Source organism: Ursus maritimus, unplaced genomic scaffold, assembly GCF_017311325.1.
Source record: "Ursus maritimus isolate PB19 unplaced genomic scaffold, ASM1731132v1 scaffold_1, whole genome shotgun sequence".
Lineage (NCBI taxonomy): Eukaryota > Metazoa > Chordata > Mammalia > Carnivora > Ursidae > Ursus > Ursus maritimus.
Window position 1 is genome coordinate 88428218 of NW_024423343.1, and position 22071 is coordinate 88450288.

The following is a 22071-nucleotide window of genomic DNA, read 5'->3' on the forward strand; positions in this document are numbered from 1 at the left end:
ACTAAATGCCATGTCCTAATCACTGGAGATATAACAATGAATACTACAGAAAAAAAAAAAAAAAACATTCAACTGTTACAGATGGTGATAAGTCTCACGGAGAAAACCAAGGCAAAAGGAGCAGGGGGAAGCCATGGAGGGGAGTTTGTGATTTTCAATTGGATGGTCAAGTAGGCTTCATGTAAAAGAAAGTTTAAGGGGACTAGAAATGAGGGAATGAAGTTTTGTCCTTCTAAATGGGCAGCTCCCTAATAAAATGACAACTTGTAAGAGCACTCATCATGTATTTGTATTGTCTGGCTTGTTCTTCTGACTTATGCTCCATCACATGAAACACAAATTCCAGCTTGAGAACCCTGGGGTTTCCCAAAGTAAGAAAATCTGCAGGTCAATAAAATGGAGGATTAAAGAGTGGAAATAGAGTTTGCCATTTGATTTCCTTCTATTCTTGCTTCATTTCTCATATTGAAATGTATGTGAACTCTTTAGATTATCAGCAGGAAAATTTTTATTCTATTACATGTTGCATTAAGATTATTATCTTCCTTGTTCTCTCTACTAGAATATCGGGTGCAAAAAAAAAAAAAAAATTGTAGGGAGAAAAATTGCCCAGATAACTCTGTGCTTAGTGAAGAAAAATAATTTCAGCTATGGTTTGCAACCACAGCAGGGACAATCTGATGTTGAGCTTCAGTGGGAAAGATAGAAGACTCCTGACATGATCACCTCAACTCTCTCTCTCTCTCTCTCTCCATCTCTCTCTCTCTCTCTCCCTTTCCCTGGGTGTCTCAGTATTGAGGCAATTCTGTCAGTATAGAAATATGAGATAGAATATTAAAATAGCTGTAGGGTCTCAGGAAGGAATTATAAATATAAATTCTGAGTCGAAAGGGCATTGCCATTTGCTTTCGTGTGTCTTCTGGCTGTTAGCCCAGGAACAAAACTGCCTGAATACTTTGCAACTGCAGGAGGCCTAAGAAGAGCCATGTTACCAAAATGTTGTATGAAGTACAACTTAGAGAAAATATTCCAAAAGGTGCTGAACACTGAAATGTAGAGATATTTGATAGACAATTCACATAAAAGACTGAATTTTGCCTTAACTTTTAATTTCTAAAGTTTAAACATATAGATACTTAACTGCTACTTCAACACATACATAGAAAGAAGTAAATTCTATCCATACAATATTGTAATGTGTAAAAATTGTATTGATTTACCCTTAATGAAGTGCTAACTTTCTCTTACCTTTTCTTCCTCATGCCCAAAGACAGGACTTGTAAGATGAAACTACTTGAACTGGCAAAGGTAGTCCAATATAATCATGTAGATGGTGTGATTTCATCAACAATGGCATACGTGCATGCTCTCTCATGCCTCTCTGTCTCCCAAATAACCTTCACAGGCTCTTATATGAGCCTGCAACATTAATAATCATTAAAACACAAATGTCGTTGAGGAAAATTATCAGTCATTTATGCCCTTGAATGAACAGAGTCTGAGGACCTGCTGTCCTCATGGAATAAAAAGCAGGAAACAATTATCAAGTGTCTCAAGGAAGAGACAGTGGAAAACCACCATCCTTTTGACCACCATCACCCTCAGCATCATAGCTAACATGTACTTGGATCAGGCATGGGAGAATCTGTGTGCTCTGAAAAAAGCTCAGCTAAGCTATAACACAGATGACATGGTTCTTAAAATATCTGTACAAGTATAATGCTGTTGCCAGTGAGTCAAAAATGGCCAAAGGAAAATTGTCCCCACAACATGTATGTGGGAGTAGTGCTATGGGCATCAGCCACATAGCTAAAGTTGCTGTCAAAAGTCAGTGACTCTACTCTTTACCATCATCTCTCATCAACTATAAGATTATAGTTTTAACTGGGTTTATTCTTTCTGTCCCTCTATTTACTTATAAAATTAGTACTGCAAAAAACTTGAGAAATAGATACAGATATGAAGTAGAAAATCAAATAAATGGATCACTACCAGAGAAAGCAAAAGTTAACATTTTGGCTTATTTCCTTCTAAGCTCTTCCTTTTTTACTTTCAAACAAATAATTTCCTTTAGTCTACCAGGCGAGATCATTATGTGTATGAACTATTTTGATTTTCTTACTTGAGAGTTAAACCATGAATATATCAAAATGTACTTAAATGTGTTATTTATGGTGGCAACACTCTGAAATGGAATAATTGTTTTAATTATTATCTTTGATACTATAATATAAATGTAATATAAAAGTATATAAATTTATACATTTATATGTGGAAATACATGCAAATACATATTTATGTGTAAATATATTTTTATATATAGTTAGTTGGTATGTAGTTAATTTTTTTCTATTATGAAGAACCTGACAACAAACCATGCCTTTTTGTGCAAAAGGAAGATTTCTTTTTAGATTAATTCCAAGAACCACAATTAATGGTTAGAATGAGCCCCTTGGTCTTTGAGGGTATTAAAAATAAAAAACAAAGAGCAAAAGACAAAGGCCTAAGGACAAAGGGTGCCAGATGCTGAGAAAGATAGCAGACTGAAAAACTATAGCACATTCTTAGAAGCCTCCTTGTTGGGCAAGATCAGTCTAATTGCTGGAGCACCTAGAGATGGGGGGCAGGGGCAGGGGTACAGGGTGGGAGCAAGGATGTCCATGAATCCATGAGGAGGTGCTGAAGCTGTAGCTGGGGCTGTGGTGGGACAGCAGGTGAGTGGCTTTCTATGTATTAAGTATGTCATTCTTATGGCCAGCATGACAGGTCTTTGTGTATTTGAAGAATATCAGAACTTTTTTGATACATTACTTTCAGGAAAATTTCATTTCATTTCATGCCTTTAGGTTTTGTAAATGAAAGCTTCCATATCACTGTAATCTCATTAGTATTACATATTTGCTTTTCAAATCTTCTCAAATTGTTCTCAGTAAAAATTTGAACTTTTCTTCAAATAGGCTGCTTATTTTCATTTTAAATATAATTTTTAGCTAATCAAATACTTTTTCATCACTTCTACCAGTTTGTTATTGTTAATAGAGACAAAGCTGAGAAGACCCTGGGCATTGACCCCAATCTCTATAATCCCCAAGCCCTTGTGGCATATATTATTAGGTTCACCATCGGTAAAATGGAGATGACAACAGACCCCTACACCAGGGTTGCGTGAGTGTGTATATTAAATCACAAAGTTTTATTCAATAGTAAATGTCAAGTGGAAGTCTATTCACTAATTGAGAGATTATCCCAAATTGTCAAAAGAACTGACAAGATACAAATTTTTCCTTCAGCAAAACTGAAGATAACCACGTGCTAAGGACTTCCAAGTACATTGTAGATACTCAAAAGTGTGAATAAAAAACTCATATGTTAACAAAAAAGTAATGTGGATCTTTCATATTGCTTTTTATCTGTTTTACCTATATCAGCCCATTATTGCATTCTTATGAATTCTAAGGCTGTACAGCTGAGTTTATTTGCTTTTCTAAGTATGCAGTCATTTATTCTGCAAATAATGGTAGTTTTGTCTTCACTCTGCTCATTATCCTGTGTTCCTGTTTCAAGCCTTATTGAATTACCCAAAACAATCTTGTTTACTCTGGTTTTAATGACAATGGTTCCAATGTTGTAGCATTATGCTTGCTTCTCTCAAATTGGTAATGTATTTGTTGTTAATAATACTTCCATTTCACTTGAAAATTTTAAATACAATACAATGGGGTAAGCTATTTTGTTAAAATTATATGTATTTTTAATAATATGGTTATGAATGCCTTTAACAAAACTTTTTATCTGAGGCCCCAAACTATGATTACCCAAAGTAGACAGTCCTAAATTCTATAAATCAGTGAATCAGTAGAGTCCATATCATACAGTAACTGCTAGCATGCTGCACATGAGTAAAATAGTACTTACTCATTTCAAGTTATAAGCAACTAGAATACAGATTAAAAATTATCTGCATGTCTAGAAGTCCCATTTAAATTCCACTTCCTTGATATAGCCAAACATGGTGTTAGCCATACCACTCTGGAGAAATACCTACCTCTTTCTAGAAGGTTACTCATGAAACCTAGATTTTCTGGACCAAAAGCACCTTTAATGGCCTCAACATCCAAGAAATCAGTGCCTAAGTCCCTTCCACAGCATGCCTGAAAAGTATTTTTGTAGCCTATGCTTACTCCTAGAGTCACAGATAACACCTTATCTCTCAAGATGTGTGCTTTCATTCCTGGAAAAGTTTGATCAGTAAATTGTAATATTGACTCAAGCAATCTTTCTCACTTAACAACCATTGATTCTTTAGGGGTAAATATTCTGTAGTTTGATCAATAGGAAATATCTGAAAATGGGAATAAGCACAGTCAATCCCCGCCCTCCTCCCAGGGCCAAAATAAAAAAAATAAAAAATAAAAAAAAATAATAAAAAAAAAAACACCTAATTCTCTGTATTTCCCAGTCATTCTCAGTTTGCTGATATAAACTGTTGGCTTACTCTGAACCACTGAAAAACATTAACCCTTGCTTCCTACCACCTCCTGGCTTCTAAACTTCACACAGTGGGCTCTTTCAGTTCTTGCCCTAATTATACTTGGTTCACTTCTATCCAACTAGCTTAGAAAATAAAACTTCTGTGTCACCTTAACATGTCACTATGAGCGGAGACAGGATTAATAATCTAAAAGATTAGATAGCTGGCTATTACTAAGTACCTAATGTCTCCTTTTCCAAGTCAGTAATTAACTTTTATACTTGTTTTGTATAATCTGTTGAACTGGACTAAAGTCAAGAGACCTGGTTTTTGTTCTGCTTTGGTGGTTTTCAGGTTTCTTATCTGTAAAAAGAGATGTTGATGGTTTCTAAACTCTTTTCTATTTTTTAACCTCAGTAAGAATGCCGATGTCTATGTGTTGCAGAACAAAAAAATCATCTAATTTCTCTCAACATATGTCAGTTAAATTATTACAAAAAGATGGCATGAGAGGGTTAAGACTACCTGTATTTCATATGTGAGATGTTTCAGTTGATTAAAGATTATCTATAGGGGCACCTGGGTAGCTCAGTTAGTTAAGTGCCCAACTCTTGATTTCGGCTCAGTTCATGATCTCAGAGTCCTGAGTTTGAACTTCGTGTGGGGCTCTGTGCTTAGCCAGGAGTCTGCTTGAGGATTCTCTCTCTCCCTCTCCCTCTACCCTTCCCCCTGCTCTCTCTCTCTCTCTAAAATAAATAAATCTTTAAAAATTATCTGTAAACACATATACCATTATATATGTTAGAGCAACTGAGTCAGTACACAAAAGGTTAATAAAAATAGAAGTAGAAAGCTGGATAAAACGAGATTATTTGAGTTATCATCTTGTCTAATCCTTATAAAACTTTCTGGCATTTGGACATAAGAACTGAACAGCACAGCAGGTTCTCCTTTAAGCAGAGCCCAGAGCAAGAAGAACACATTGCCCATTACTGCTTTCTGGAACATTTTTTCCAGGCATAAATGCATGCAGTGTAAATTACTAGCATTCTCTTCTATCAAAAATAATATGTTTTTTTCTTTATGTACTATCTAGCATAAAGACAATATTCATTAAAAATCAAATAATAATGAAACCCCATTGGGTGGTTCAAGCATCAGTACTGAGGATAAACCCAAAACATATTCTATGAGACTTAGAATACAATGCAATTGTTCTCAATGTCTAAAAACAACTGCTGAAATGAACATGGTCTGAGTACTTCAAGACCTTGAATAAAAGCAATTCCAGTTGCTTTGTGTTTCATTAAAGCACAAACACATGCAACGTACACAATACAACTTTACACTTCCCGGTTTGGGCTCCATAAAAGCTACATGATGTTTTTCTCTTGATTTCCTCTCCTTCTTCATTTTTGGGTTCATGTATTTATTTCATACATTTTCCTAACATTAGGCATACAATCTATGGAGAGCAGTGCTGTCTATCAATTGTATTTTATTGATGTGGTAGATTAAAGATAACATTAAAAAGTTTGCCATGAGTTTCCTCTCTTTTGAACTGTTCAGAGCCCTAATAATTGCTCAGCTTCTGAACTGAATTGCCAAACATCTTTTTCAAAAACCTTACATTCTCTCTTAAATGGTGGAATCTCTCCACACAATCACCAACCTGTACAGAAGAGAAGCAGAAGACAGAAAGGGTGCATAGGTATCCCTGGGCTCATGTTTGTGGAAGGAAAATCAAATAGGCTGACAAAGAACATGAGCATTAAGTGATAAAAGCAGCAATTTCATTTAGAAAGGTTTTTAGTTTCTTTGCTTTTATTTGTTTTTTCATTGTAGTGGGGAGAAGTGGTACCACCAATAGGAATGCAGAGAGAATATTTGCACCAAAGATATCCAGAAAATTATCTGCAGGTATCTGGGCAACCAGGAGCAGAACATTACACAGTGAAACCAGAGAGGTCTGTAAGCTAAGAAGGAAGTAGAACCTTGTAAGATACATTATGGGAGCTGAGCACAAGTACTAGACAGGGCCAATGGTCTTGTTTGCCATGGATTGGAGTTCAGTAACTACTTGAAAGGATACTGAGGTCACAGGAGAATGCAAAACTCTCAGGTACGCTATAGATTGTAGAACATGTGGGGAGACCATGTCTCTAAAAGATAGGAATTTCCTCATTGTATAGTAATATATGGTTCTTCTGCCCAGTGCTTGCAGTTAGGCAATGATGTTATCATTGAGGTTATCAGATGAACATGTCCCAGTTGGTATGTGAGCACTCAAACTAACTAAATGGGGTCCTCCCACTATAAAGCATTGCTTTTTCATCCCAGAAACATGTAGACCTAGGAATTTTAAATAAATCAATTTTATTTCATATAGCTTACTTACTTGAGCAGAGAATGCTAAGTATCTATAGCTTGAATTTCCCTCGGAGTTCTTCTTATATTTCTGATCAATTTCTTAGGAAAAGTAACCTTAAAGGGTACCCATATTCTCCCCAAGCAGAGCCTGTTATTAATACAATTTTAGGGCTCAGTCAGAAAAATTCCAAGTGTTGCTTCCTCTGTTTTGATAAGTTCTCTATATTAGCTCCTATGTGCACTTTTATGTAAGGAATCACTGTGCAGGCCAAATGTTCTTTTCTCTAGATATCTTATAAGCATCTGGATAAATTTACATTAGAAATTCAATTAACTTTATATTAAAAGGTCAATTAACTTGGCCATGATAGAGATTGTTTTTAATTACTTTTCCTTGTAGGGCTTCTCTTCTTGTCCAAGCACAAGTGACACTATCAAATGATAGTCTCATTGCCTGTTGGGTGTCTGAAACTCATATGCAAAACTCACTGGAAAGGACTGTCTTGGTTAAATGAATTTACCTTTATAATCCTTAGGACTTAGAATATCAGTAAGGAATGATAGGGTATTTTTGCTTAAACAGTCTTTATAATATTGTTCATGACAATATCTTTCATTATTTGTCCTTGCTCGTTTCTATTTTCTTGGTGGAAGATGATAATAAATAAAAATTATTTTAAAGAGTTAGCCCTCCATGATCCCAGCATTCTGGGATCGAGCCCCGCATTAGGCTCCTCCGCTGGGAGCCTGTTTCTTCCTCTCCCACTCCCCTGCTGTGTTCCCTCTCTCGCTGGCTGTCTCTCTCTCTCTGTCAAATAAATAAATAAATCTTTAAAAAAAACAATAAGGAGTTAGCCCTCATTACATCATATCACAGTATATTGTATGAAAAATGAACAAATGATTACATTAAAAACAAGTGATTCCTTTAGAGGGCTCTTAGTTATCTTTGTATTCATATGGATCACTACTTAACTTGCTCATGTGTCACTAGAGCACTTATTCTTGAGAAACCCAAAGGATTACCACTTGGCACAATATAACAAGCTGTAGTGTAGTGTCTACTTATTACCAGGAGGTAACCAATACTAAGCCGTCACTCAGTCAAAATAATATAATGACAGAAAGAAATATAGAAATATATAAATAATATATATGACTATATTTTACATATTACTATATTAACTCCAATCTCCAGATGACTAGCAACTTAAAAATAAAAATACTACTCAGGAGTTTGATTTGAGGTGAAGTCTGCAGATGAAATTTTTTGTTTTACTTTTGAAGAAGGGACCAGCCTGTACCTTACAGGAGCGGTAACAATGTGCTAAGCATGATATAAATGTTATCTATATAGTTCTCACTACAATCCTATGAGATCTAATTCATTGTTTCCATTTTACTGATGAACAAACAGAAGCTTATATTCCAGCCAATGTCACACATTGTCACACTTTAATGGCAAAGTCAGAAACTACACCCACATCAATTGGCCTTTTCAGATTTCCCATTTTCTCCCAGGGTACAAGCACAGCTCTAAGAGTAGTAAGACCATGAAAGTGGGTTTGGAAGTATGTTGACTGTTTGGAGGGCAGTTTGGGAACTGAATCAGAGGGATGGAATGGTTTTGGCCAGTACAACTCAAAGAGTGGGGCCACAAGAGTATAAATTAACTATGTCATTAAACATATTTTCCCCCCATATTGATAGTTTCTCAATGAAGGGAGCTGTGCACTGATTTATATTCCAGTGCATGCTTCTAATCTCCTCCTGGACCAATAACAGTTTGCAAACCAGCAAGCAGTCCATGGACCACACTTAAGTGGCATAAGCTTAAGGAATGTCTTATGAAATTTTCCTTTACTGTGAACAGTTAAATAATTTTAGATAAAAGTTCTCCTTAAAGTTACTCTATGTATTTTTCCATTTATAAAAAGTATTAAAAAGCCACATTGGGGCACCTGGGTGGCTCCGTCAGTTAGGCATCTGCCTTTGGCTCAGGTCATGATTCCAGGGTCCTAGGATTGAGCCCCACATTGGGCTCCCTGCTCAGTGGGGAGCCTGTTTCTCCCTCTCCAGCTCCACCTGCTCATGCTTGTGTGCTTGCTCTCTCTCTGTCAAATAAATAAAATCTTAAAAAATAAATAAATAAAAATAAAAAGCCACATCTTATCCCTATTTCAGGGATATGAAGCCTTAAGTCTTGAATGTTATAAAACTATGGGGGCCCTTAATCTTAGTTGAAGTGATACTACTCTTACTAATTTTAATAAGACAGTTTCTTCTAAGAGCAAAGAAAAATAGTTATCGTAAGAATGAATAATATTGCCATCAAACAGCATGATGTTTGGAGTGAAATACAAATTTTAAAAATGTGTTATTCATACCTGCACCTCCGCCAATGCTTAGAATCTTAATTTCTGATTTTCTATCACCAATCCTGAAAAAAAAAATTATGTATTTTAAGAAAAATGTGCTATGTGCTTTGTAAAATCTGATTATTGAGTCTAGTTGAAGAGAAAAAACTAGAATTAGAATGAACAAAAACTAGGCCAACATGAAAGGTCACACTCATGTCAGTGGTTATACTGCTGTGTTTAGAAATCTTTAGAAAATAGGTTCTACTCATTAATGATTTTGAACTGGGAGACTTTTAGAAACAGCACTATAAACATTTATTTCTGAGATAGGAAATGCCATTTGTTTAGAGATTGTTTGGAGAATAAGAACAGATAAAGTGGGCCTTTGAGTCTAGTGATCTAATAAGCCATTCATTATAGATGGGAAGAAGGCTAAGATGATTCGTGCTGTATATCTGCTTTCCCTCTTTCTTGCTAACTTCCTTTCAATGAGCGAATGTTTATTAAACATTTATTATGTGTTTATATTTAGCATTGGGGATATAAAAATGAAAAAAACACTACTTTGTTCTCAAGTTAAAATGTGAGATAATAAAGCCCAGTATTAAGAGAAGGGAAAGATGGCAGAGTAGGAGAACCCTGAACTCATCTCCTCCCACAGACACACCGACGCTACAATGACATATGATGCAACTCACCCTGAAAACAACTTGAAGACAGCAGAACAGATTTTCCACAGCTAAAGACTTTTTAAAAAGACATAAAGGAGCCATATCGAGAAGGGTAGGAGGCGTAGAGATGTGGTAGGAACCAAACCCCAAGCATGGCAAGTATAGGGTGGAGGGATATCAAAGGCATGGAGATCCTTTCTAAGGAGTGAGGGGGTGAAGCCCCACCTGAGGCACCCCCTGTTATAGGAACCTGTACCAGGAAGACAAGCCCTCATAACATCTGGCTTTGAAAATCAGCAGGAATTATCTCCAGGAGAGCCAGGCTATAGGAAACTGAGACTCTGCTCTTAAAAAGGCCAGCACACAATATCACTTCATCAGAGACACAGTACAGAGACAGAAGTTTGAAAAGTACCTGAACATGTTGGGAGGAAATTTATTGACTAATTTTGGGATTTGTGCTGGAGGGACAGGGGTCTACAGAAGCTTTCTCCAAGAATGCAAGTACTGGCAGGCATCATTTTTCTTGCCCTTTTTCAGTCTAGCTAGCTGGATGCTGGTAGGAGCCAATGTTGACACTCTCCTTCTACTGCTTGCTCTTCTCAGCATGCCCCTGCAGACCTGCCCCAGCAGGCAGCCCTCCAAAGCAGGTCCTACCCCACCACACCCAGAAGACAACTCCAGCTGAGACCAGTGCTCCTCCAGAGTGATTTCTTCACTGAGGATACTGAGGGGCAGCCCCACCCACCAGTAAACTTAGTAATTGTGGCTGGGCCTCTCTGCCAGCTGTGTTGGGAGCTCACACCACTGACTAGCAAGCCCATAGAAGCTATAGCTTGGTCTGTCAGCCTGCCAGACTATGGGCCATCTCCGGCCATCACTGTGCTCACAGTAGTTGCAGCCTGGTCACAACAGGAGGGCATACACAGTCCATGCAAGGGACACTCCTGGAGCACCTGGTTCTGGCAAATGGGGACATTGCACTACTGGGCCCCACAGGATGCCTTCTCATAAGACCACTACTTTCAAGACCATGAGATACAACTGAGCAACTAATGCATAGAAATATACAGAGAGTCATATAAAATTAAAGACACAGGAATGTGTTCCAAACAAAAGAACAAGACAGACATCAGAAAAAGAACTAAACAAAACAGATAAGCAAGGTACCTGATGAAGAAATGAGAGTAATATTTATAAAGATGCTCACCAGATTTGGAAGAAGAGTATGAGCTCCATGAGAACTTCAGTGAAGAGACGGAAAATGTAAAAAAGAATCAATCAAAACTAAAGAATATAATAATGAAAAATACACTAGAGGAAGTCAACAGCACAGTAGAGGATGCAGAAGAATAGATCAGCAATCTGGAAGTCAGGATAGTGGAAAGCACCCAAGCTGAACAGCAAAAAGAAAAAAGAATTTTCAAAAAATGAGGATAGGTTAAGGGACCTCTGTACATCAAGTGTACTAACATTTGTATTATGGGGGTGCCAGAAGGAAAAGAAGGGGCCGAAGACTTACTTAAAGAAATGATTGCTGAAAACTTCACCAACCTGTAGGAGGAAGCAGTTCCAGGAGTCACAGAGATCCCCAAACAAGATGAACCAGAGGAAGTCCACACCAAAATACATAATAATTAAAATGCCAAAAATTAAAGATAAGTTGAAAATCTTAAAAGCAGCAAGAGAAAAGAAAGCAGTTATGTACAGGGGAAATCCCATAAGGCTATAACCTGATTTTTCACCAGAAATTTTCCAGGCTAGAAGATAGTGGCATGATATATTCAAAGTGCTGAAAAAAAAGCCTACAGCCAAGTGTATTCTACCTGCAAGATTAACATTCAGAATTGAAGGAGAGATAGTTTCCCAGACAAATAGAAATTAAAGGAGTTCATCACCACTAAACCAGACTTACAAGAAATGTTAAAGGGACTTCTTTATGTGGAAAAGAAAAAACCATAACTAGAAATAAGAAGATTATGAAAGGGGAAAAAAATGCACTGGTAAAATCAAATAAAGCTAGGATGAAAGGTAAAACACAAAAGTAGTGAAATAAATTCTATCTACAAAATTAGTTAAGGATTAACCAGAATAAAAAGATGTAATATATGACATTATACACATAAAACATGGAGGGGGAGTAAAGATGTTTTTATTTTAGAATGTGTTTGAATTTAAGCAACCATAAACTTAATATAGATTGTTATATACATAGGACATTATATGTGAACCTCATAGTAATCATAAAACAAAAACCTATAATAGATACACAAAAAATAGAGAAAGGGATCCAAGTATTACACTAAAGAAAGTCATCAAATCACATGGCAATAGAGCAAGAGAAAAAGAAAAGAGAGAAGAACTACAAAAACAATTATTAACTATTGTAAACATTTATTCACCCAACATAGAGGCACCTACATATATAAAGCAAATATTATCAGACATAAAGAAGTAACACAATACAATACAATAATAGTAGGGGACTTTACATCCCATTTACATCAATGGATAGATCATCCTGGCAGAAAATTGATAAGCAAACAGTGCCTTTGAACAATACATTAGAACAGATGGACCTAACAGAAACATACAGAACATTCCATTCAAAAACAGCAGTATACACATTTTTTTCACGTGCACGTGGACATTCTCTAAAACAGATCACATGTTAGGCCACAAAACTTGTATCAATAAACTTAAGAGAATTGAAATTGTTATCAAACATCAGAAAAGATCACAATAATATGAAACTAGAAATCGATTACAAGAAAAAGAAAAAAAACATGGAGGCTAAATAGCATGCTAGTAAAAAACCAATGAGTCAACTAAAAATCAAAGAGGAAATTAAAAAAAAAAAATACCTGGAGACAAATAAAAATGGAAACATAGCCGTGCAAAATGTTTGGGATGCAGCAAATGCAATTCTAAAAGGGAAGTTTATAGCAATACAGGTCTACCTAAGAAACAAGAAAAATCTTAAATAAACAATCTAATCATACTCCTAAAAGACTGGAAAAAGAAGCTCAACGTTAGTAGAAGGAAGGAAATAATAAAGATCAGAGAGGAAATAAATAAGTGAAATAATGACTTAAAAAACAATAGGAAACATCAGTGAAGCCAAGAGCTGGTTCTTTGAAAAGTTAAACAATTCATAAACCTTTAGACAGATTCATTAAGAAAAGTGGAGAGAGGACTCAAATAAAATCAGAAATGAAAGAGAATTTACAAATGACACCATAGAAATACAAAGGATTATAAGAAACTACTATGAAAAATTATATGCCAACAAATTATACACTGAGAAATAGAAGAAATGTATAAATTCCTAGAAAAATACAATCTTTACTGAATCAGGAATAAATAGAAAAATCTGAACAAGCATATTACTGTTGACAAAATTGAATCAGTAATCAAAAAACTTCCAACAAATGTCCAGGACCAGATGGATTCACAGGAGAATTCTACCAAACATTTAAAAAAGAGTTAATATCTATTCTTCCCAAACTATTCCAAAAAACGGAAGAGGAAGTAATGTTTCCAAATTCATTCTGTGGGATCAGCATTACCCTAATACCAAAATGAGATAAAGATACTAAAAAAATTTTTTTAGAAACTACAGACCAATGTCCAACACAGATGCATAAATTCTCAAAAAAATATTAGCAAACCAAATTCAACAACATATTAGAAGAATCATTCACCACAATCAAGAAGGATTTATACTGGGATACAAGGATGATTCATTCAATCTGCTAATCAATCATCAATATGATATACCACATTAACAAAATGAAGGAAAAAATGATACGATCATCTCATTAGATGCAAAAAAGCATTTGACAAAACTGAACATCTATTCATGATGAAAACTCTCAACAGAGTGGGCTTAAAGGGAGCCATAACAAAGGCCATATAAGAAAATCCCACAGCTAGCATCATACTCTGGTGAAAAGCTGAAAGCTTTTCCTCTAAGGTCAGGAACAAGACAAGGATGTCCACTCTTACCACTTTTGTTCAATGTAGTACTGACGTCCTAGCCACAGCAATCAGACAAGAAGAAGAAATAAAAGATATCCAAGTTGGTAAGGAAAAAGTTAAACTGTCACTATTTATAGATATGATACTATATGTACAAAACCCTAAAGACTCACTAAAAAACTATTAGAAGTAGAAAATCAATTCAGTAAAGTTGTAAGATCCAAAAGTAATATACAAAAATCTGTTCCATTTCTGTACATTAGTAACAAACTTGCAGAAAGAGAAATCAAGAAAACAATCTCATTTACAGCTACATTAAAAAGAATAAAATACCTCAGAATAAATTTACACAAGGAGGTGAAAGACCCTCTGAAAACTATAAGACATTGATGAAAGAAATTAAAGGAACAGAAATAAACAAAAAGATATAACATGCTCATGGATTAGAAGCATAAATATTGTTAAAATATCCACACAACCTAAAGCAATCTACAGATTTAATGCAATTCCTATCAAAATACCAATAGTGTTTTCACAGAACTAGAACAGATAATCCTAAAATTTGTAGGGCACCATAAAAGACCTCAATCAGCCAAAGCAATCTTGAGAAAAAAGAACAAAACTAGAGGTAACACAATCCCAGATTTCAAACTATATTACAAAGTGATAATAATCAAAAGTACATGATACTGGCACAAAAACAAACACATAGATCAATGGAAGAGAATAGTAAGCCCAGAAATAAACCCACATTTCTATTGTCAATTAATCTATGACAAAGGAGTCAAGAATATACAAAGAGAGGGTGTTTGTGTGGCTTAGTTGGTTAAGGATCTGACTCTTGGTTTCAGCTCGGGTCATAATCTCATGAGTCATGAGATTGAGCTCCACGTTGGGCTCCATGCTCAGCAAAGAGTCTGCTTAAAGATTCTCACTCTCTGCCCTTTCCTCCACTCATGCTCTCTCTCTAAAACAAATAAATAAATATTAAATACACACACACACACAACAAGGGAAAGACAGTCTCTTCAATAAATGTTGCTGGGAAAACTGGATAGCTACATGCAAAAGAATGAAACTGAACCACATTCTCATACCATAAACAAAAATAAACTCAATGTGGATTAAAGAACTGAATGTGAAACATGAAACCATAAAAACCCCAAAAGAAAACATAGGCAGTAATCTCGGACATTAGCCTTCACAAGATATTTTTGGATCTGTCTCCTCAGGGAAGGGAAACAAAAGCAAAAATAAACAGTTGGGACTACATCAAACTAAAAGGTTTTTGCATGGCAAGGGAAACTATCAACAAAACAAAGGCAACCTAGTGAATGGGAGTAGATATTTGCAAATGATATATCCTATAAAGGATTAACATTTAAATATATAAAGAACTCCTACAACTCAACACCAAAAAAAAAAAAAAATCCAATTAAAAATGGGCAGAGGACCTGAATAGACATTTTTCCCAAGAGGACATACAGATGCCCAACAGACACATGAAAAGATGCTTAAATCACTAAATGTCAGGGCAGTGTAAATGAAAACCACAATAAGATATTATTTCACACAGAATGGGTAGTTTCAAAAAGAAAAAATAACAAGTGTTGGTGAGGATGTGGAGAAAGGCGAACCCTGGTGCACTGTTGGTGAGAATGTAAATTGGTGCAGCCACTATGGAAAACAGTATGGAAACAGTATGAAAAACAGCTTCCTAAAAAATTAAGAATACAAATATCACACAATCCAGCAATTCCACTTCTGGGTATTTACCCAAAGAGAACAAAGACACTAAATAAAGATATATGCTCCCTTATGTTTATTGAACCATTATTTACAATAGCCAAGATATGGCTATTGTGTGAATGAGTGAATGGACAAAGATGTGATATATATCCACAATGGAATATTATTCAGCCATTAAAAAAAATGAGATCCTGGGGCACCTGGGTGGCACAGCGGTTAAGCATCTGCCTTCGGCTCAGGGCGTGATCCCCGCGATCTGGGATCGAGCCCCACATCAGGCTCTTCCGCTATGAGCCTGCTTCTTCCTCTCCCACTCCCCCTGCTTGTGTTCCCTCTCTCGCTGGCTGTCTCTATCCTGTCGAATAAATAAATAAAATCTTAAAAAAAAAAAATGAGATCCTGCCAAAAGTCCAACGTGGATGGACTTAGAGGGTATTCTAAGTGAAATAAGTCAGACAGAGTAAGATAAATGCCATATGATTTCACATATATGTCAGATCTAAAAAACAAAACTAACAAACATCAACAAAACAGAAATAGACTCATAAACAGAGAAAACAAACGTGGTTGCCAGAGGGAGAGGAGTGAGGTGATGGGTGAAATAGGCATAGGGGTTTAAAGGGTATAAATGTCCAGTCATAAAATAAATAAGCTGTGGGAATGCATGTATAAGGTAAGAAATAAAGTCAATAATACTGTAATAATGTATGGTGACAAACGGTAACTACACTTATTGTGGTGAGCATTTTGTAATGTATATGATTGTGGAATCACTATGTTGTACACCTGAAACAATATTGTATATCAACTATACTTCAATTAAAAATAAGGAAAAAAAATAGAGCCCAGTATTACGGTTCTAGTACTAGAAATGGAATGGGATTGATGGACTGGGAAGTAAGAGTAGGACTTGCTTTTGATCGATATTAATAAAAGGGGGAAGGGTATTATGACTGCCTAATTTCCAACTTGGCTGACTACATATGGTGAGAAAAAGGAAGCTGGAGAATGTAGTTTGATGGCAAGTCTGTGTTTTGTCAGGGTTTTTTTGTTTTGTTTTGGTTTTGGTTTGTTTTTTTAATAAATCTGAATTCTACAGACATTTGGATATGCAAGATTTAAGTTGAGTGGAGGACAGATCAGGGTTAATGATGTATTCTGGAAAATTATCATCATAAATTTATGCTCAAAACTAGAAGACTAGATTCTATCACCCAAACATATTGCAAAGAATTAGATGAGCATTGGGATAGTGATGTAATGCCAACTTTTAAAAGTCACTGGATTATGGGGAATGCACAAAGGGGACAAAGAAGGAAACAGTAAAGCTCAGAGAGAATAGAATTAGAGAAGGAGAAAGCCATTAGTAGTGTTAACAGTAGCAGAGTGTACTACCAAAAAATAAAGGAGGAATCATCTCCATTGAATTTGGCAATATGAATATCTTTGATAATAGTTTTAAAAGAAGGTTGAGGGCAGAAGTCAAATGGCAGTGAGATTAAAAGTGAACTGAATAAAGAGGAAGAAGATGTAGAGATTGTTAAATTAGGATGAAAGAGTGAGAATGGAAAAGGGAAACAGGAACTGTAAGAGTGGTGTTTGTTTATTTGGACTCTAGCTCTTTTCTTTTCTTTTCTTTTCTTTTCTTTTCTTTTCTTTTCTGATGTGAGAGAGCATGGACAGAGTAATAGGACAAAAACAGATGGAAGCAGTTTTTAAGGAAACTGGAAAGGATAGATTCAAGGACACCCATGAATGAATTGCCTTCCTTAGTTCTAATTATCTCCCTGCTCATAATCATAGTCCTAATACACTCATCCCTAAATATGCTCTTGGTTAATTCTTTAAACTGCTCTATATCTGTAGATAGCATAGTGAAGCTATGGAGCACAGCACCAAGGTTGAAGTCCTAACCTACTGATATGTTACCTTAAGCAAGTTTTTTAATTTCTCTGCATCTTTATTACCTATGAAATAGGATAATAATACCACTTACTGTATAGAATTGTAATAAAAGTATCTAGTTTAAGGAACAGTTGTGGGGATTAAGTGATTTAATTCATGTAAATCTCTTTGAAATGTGTCTGCACATGACAAGCACTCAACATATATTAGCAATTTTTATTATTCCAGCCACAGCTAAGTGATTTCACTCTTTGAATCTTCACAATTTTTCTATGAATTAGACACTATTATGAACCCATTTCATATATTATGATTAATAATTATTGAAAACTTATATTTTATAGTCAAGGATCTAAATGCATCACTTATTACAACAACAACAAACTTTATTATTTACAGCTATATACTGGAACTCTCCCCACCCCACACTTCACCTCCAGATGGGAATTGTTTCCCCAAGGAAACAAACCACCTTGGTGAATAAATGTATGATACTGACATCTGAGAATCTCCCAACAAACAACTGAATCCACATTCAGTTGCTACAGTGAGCCACTCACTCAACAAACTTCACTTACATACACAAAGAAGATCTGAACACTTTTTTAGTGTCTCACTATTGATTGGATAGACAATCATATCACATCAGGTAGTTAGGGAGCTCTCCTAACATGAGAGAGACCAAAAGAAGCAGAAAAAGAACACTCAGAAGAAACATGCAGAGAGCAGAGGAAAATTTTATAATAGATAAAAAAGGTATTACATCTGTGAAAGATGACCAGGATGCTATAAAAAAGAACATTTTTGAAAATTAAAAATATAATAGTGAAAAATTAATAGAAGGGCTATAAGATAAAATTGTAAAAATTAGAGAATTAATTCAGGAGGCCTGGTGTTTGATGAATAGAACTTCCAGAAAGAGAAAATCAGAGAGAAGGGATGATAAAATAATACCAAAGTTTCCCTGAAATGAAAGATCTGAATCTTGATTGAAATGGCCCAGGACTACCCACAAAAATGTGTGAAAAAGGGATGCCTAAGTGGCGCAGTCAGTTAAGCATCTGCCTTTGGCTCAGGTCATGATCCCAGGGTCCTGGGATCAAGTCCTGCATTGGGCTCCTTGCTCAGTGGGGAGCCTGCTTCTCCCTCTGCCTGCCACTCCCCCTGCTTGTGCTCTCTCTCTCTCTGACAAATAAATAAAATCTTTAAGAAAAAAATGTGTGAAAAAGTCCCACAACACAACTCATCTTAAAATTTCAGAATACTAGGGGCGCCTGGGTGGCACAGCGGTTAAGCGTCTGCCTTCGGCTCAGGGTGTGATCCCAGCGTTCTGGGATTGAGCCCCACATCAGGCTCCTCCGCTGTGAGCCTGCTTCTTCCTCTCCCACTCCCCCTGCTTGTGTTCCCTCTCTCGCTGGCTGTCTCTATCTCTGTTGAATAAATAAATAAAAAATCTTTAAAAAAAATTTTTTTTCAGGGGCACCTGGGTGGCACAGCGGTTAAGCGTCTGCCTTCGGCTCAGGGTGTGATCCTGGCGTTCTGGGATCGAGCCCCACATCAGGCTCCTCTGCTATGAGCCTGCTTCTTCCTCTCCCACTCCCCCTGCTTGTGTTCCCTCTCTCGCTGGCTGTCTCTATCTCTGTTGAATAAATAAATAAATAAAATCTTTAAAAAAAAAAAAAAATTTTTTTCAGAATACTAGATAGAAGATCCTTAAAACTTCTAAGTAGGGAAAAAAAAACAAAACAAAACAAAACAACAACAAAAAAGAAGTCACAAGCCAAACATGAGCAATTTTAAGGACATTGGATTTCTCAATAGAAACTCTAGCTGCTAAAAAACAATGGAAAAATAGCTTTAAATTTCTGATGTAATATCATTTCAGGATAGAAATTACTCTCTAATAAAGATGACCATAGATTGAAGACACTTTTAAACATACAAAATCTCAAAAAGGTTTACTTTTCATGCACTCTTTCTTGGAAAGCTCTAAAAGGACCAATAGAAGGAGGAGGAGGAGGAGGAGGAGGAGGAGGAGGAGGGGAAAGTCTAAAGAAACCAAGAAAAGAATGACATGAGATCCAGAATCAGGTAGTTCAATACTGCAGAGAAGGGAAGAAAATTTCTAGAAGGTGAAATAAATTCTCTTATCAATAATTATATGGCAGATCACCAGCAAATCACCAGACTGGGAAAGATGAACAGAGAGCTCCAGAAAAGATGTTCCCATGGGGAAAAACTAACAGATGACTTGATTTGTTGGACTATATTGAGAGAAGATTAATACCCCTGCTTGGGGTACAAGTAGTGACAGGTATATAGGAAACTAAGAAAAGAAACTAAAATCAAAACAATAGTTAACTCTAGGAAAAACAAAAAGTACCTGAAAGGAAATGTGATTGTAGTATAATGTATAGTTCAATTATGTATAATATGTACATAGTCAAAATGCTATAAACATTCAAATTATTGAACCCAAAATTTTGACATAAATATACTGACATGATAGGGGAGGAAATGTATATGTTTATTAGCTATTTTAATACAGTAAAATTAAGAAAGAGAAAAATAACATGTTATTTAGAATTAGGAAAGAAAATTTCATAAGAAACAACTAAAATACTTCAGAATGTTGAAAGTGGTTGCTTCTGGAGAGTTGGAGTCAGAGATGGGAGTGAGTAAGGCTAGGAACCAGTTTGTTTGTTTGTTTTACTACTGCAATGCTAATTTAGTTATGCCTTTGAAAGTTATTCAGTCTTTCACAAATTCTACATTCAATATTTCTAACCAGGTTGTGTACAGTATGAAGATAGGGGTCATCATTCATTATGTTATATCCATCCAAGGTGTCTCTTCAAACCACTGAAGCCTGAAGAAAACCAAGGGTCTGGATAAGCTATAGACATGAACACACACCTTTAGTACTGCAAAAGAATTCAGAAATTAACTCATTACCTTTAATATTAGAAATGAGCAAAAAGATTATTAGTTCCTAGATAAGAGGTTACCTGTATTTGCTGTATGCTTTGATTTTGACATCACTTAGTTCTAATACTTACTAATTATTAATAAATTATATAATACTCTTTTTAAAAAAATTTAAAACTGAACCATGAAAAATATAAGGGGAAATGGAATTCCATACACATTCAACAATGCCTGCTTTCATCAGGCAGAGGTACAGTCCTGGTGAAAGAATTTCAGGCCTACAATAGAGAAATCCAGCAAAAGATAAAATACCAGTTTTCTTTGCTGTTGCAAATTGGATCCACAGTCAGTCATTTCTTCCTAGTTTTCTATCATTATTTCCTGAAGCCAAGTAAGTTACAGCAATCCACCCCCAGATAGGTGATTTGATTATCTTTAGCATGTGGAATCTTTTACTCTCATAATGCTTATCAGCTCTGGCACAAATTGAACACATTAATCACCAAAAAAAAAGAAGTCTGCAAGAAGGATAGGAACTAGTGAGTTTCACTGATAATGGGAAAATGCTTTTCTTTTTTTAAAGAACCACATTGCTAATATTAAGTTGAAAGGAAAAGGCATTTTTTTTGAGAGTGATAACTATAAGAATGGATAAGGAAGTGAATTTAAATGGATATTAGGAGAACTGAGAAGCACCCACTCCTCAATCCACAGGGGCAAACAGTATTTGGTAATTATTTATATTTTATTCTAATGGAAAGAATACTAGACTGCATTTGGGACTTTTTTGAAACGCAAAATCTGGAGGAGGGCTGAAAAATCTGAGCTCAAAGATTTGTATCTTTCCCCAAATGAACATGGATGTGTGCCTTCAAATGGTTAACGCTTATCCCCACGCAGCTGGAAATACTGCACAAATCGGAGCCTTTGAACGTGGAAAGCGAGCACCTAACTAAAGCAGGCGGCAGGCGAAGGGGCGCAGGGGCGAGGAGGGCTGGGGGGGAAGCTGCTATCAGTAGCTCCTTCTTATCCCCGCGCCCAGCCTGCAGGGCTGGGCTCGACCCATCTATCAATGCACACAAGGAGCCCGAGGCTTGTCTCTTTGACAAAAACGTCCTTTTTTTGTTACCTTGCTATTATGCCTGGCAGCTTCTTGTCCATGAATTCCTGCATGCACTGGTGCTCCGTGGAACTGTTGAGAAACCTCCGGAAAGATTCAACGTATCTGTTGTGGTCAGAAAACAAGCTCCTCATGGAAGATGCCATGTTTGGTTTTCTGATGCAAGCCAGAGAAAGAAGTTTTAACTTCCTCCTCCTTTTCTTCCCGGTTCCTTATTTTTTCTCCTCACCGCCACCAATTCCTACCCTCCCTCCCCCAGAAAAAAAAAAAAAAAAAAAAAAAAAAAAAAAAAACCTGCTTTGAATTTAACAGACACTGAAGGCTGGTGTGCAAATCTTATTATTACGTCAGTCATGTGTACAGGACTTCGCGCTGCTACTTTAACCCTACATTGTTGTTTTGTAAGAAAGGGAGGTGGTAAAGCAAAGCAATAAATCCACTGCTGAATTTTGTTTTTTAACGTCTGAAGTTCAGAAAGCTGAAAAAACAGACTGGATTCTCATCACTTCCTGTTTT

At 36.1% G+C, this 22071-nt stretch overlaps 1 protein-coding gene across 3 annotated transcripts in view; it reads right to left on the minus strand.

Moving 5' to 3' along the window:
- Positions 1-21794, minus strand: part of HNMT (histamine N-methyltransferase) — a 132755-nt gene extending 110961 nt beyond the window's left edge. Inside the window, exons 1-2 of one of the 3 annotated variants that reach the window (XM_008695864.2) lie at positions 21565-21794; positions 9229-9281 (exon numbers count right to left, since the gene is read on the minus strand). In XM_008695864.2, coding sequence (XP_008694086.2) covers positions 9229-9281; positions 21565-21701 — 190 coding nt within the window. In that variant the 5' untranslated portion in view covers positions 21702-21794. The remainder of the gene's footprint in view (positions 1-9228; positions 9282-21564) is intronic. The other 2 variants (XM_008695863.2, XM_008695862.2) reach the window with 2 other exon arrangements.
- Between the last annotated feature and the right edge of the window lie 277 nt (positions 21795-22071).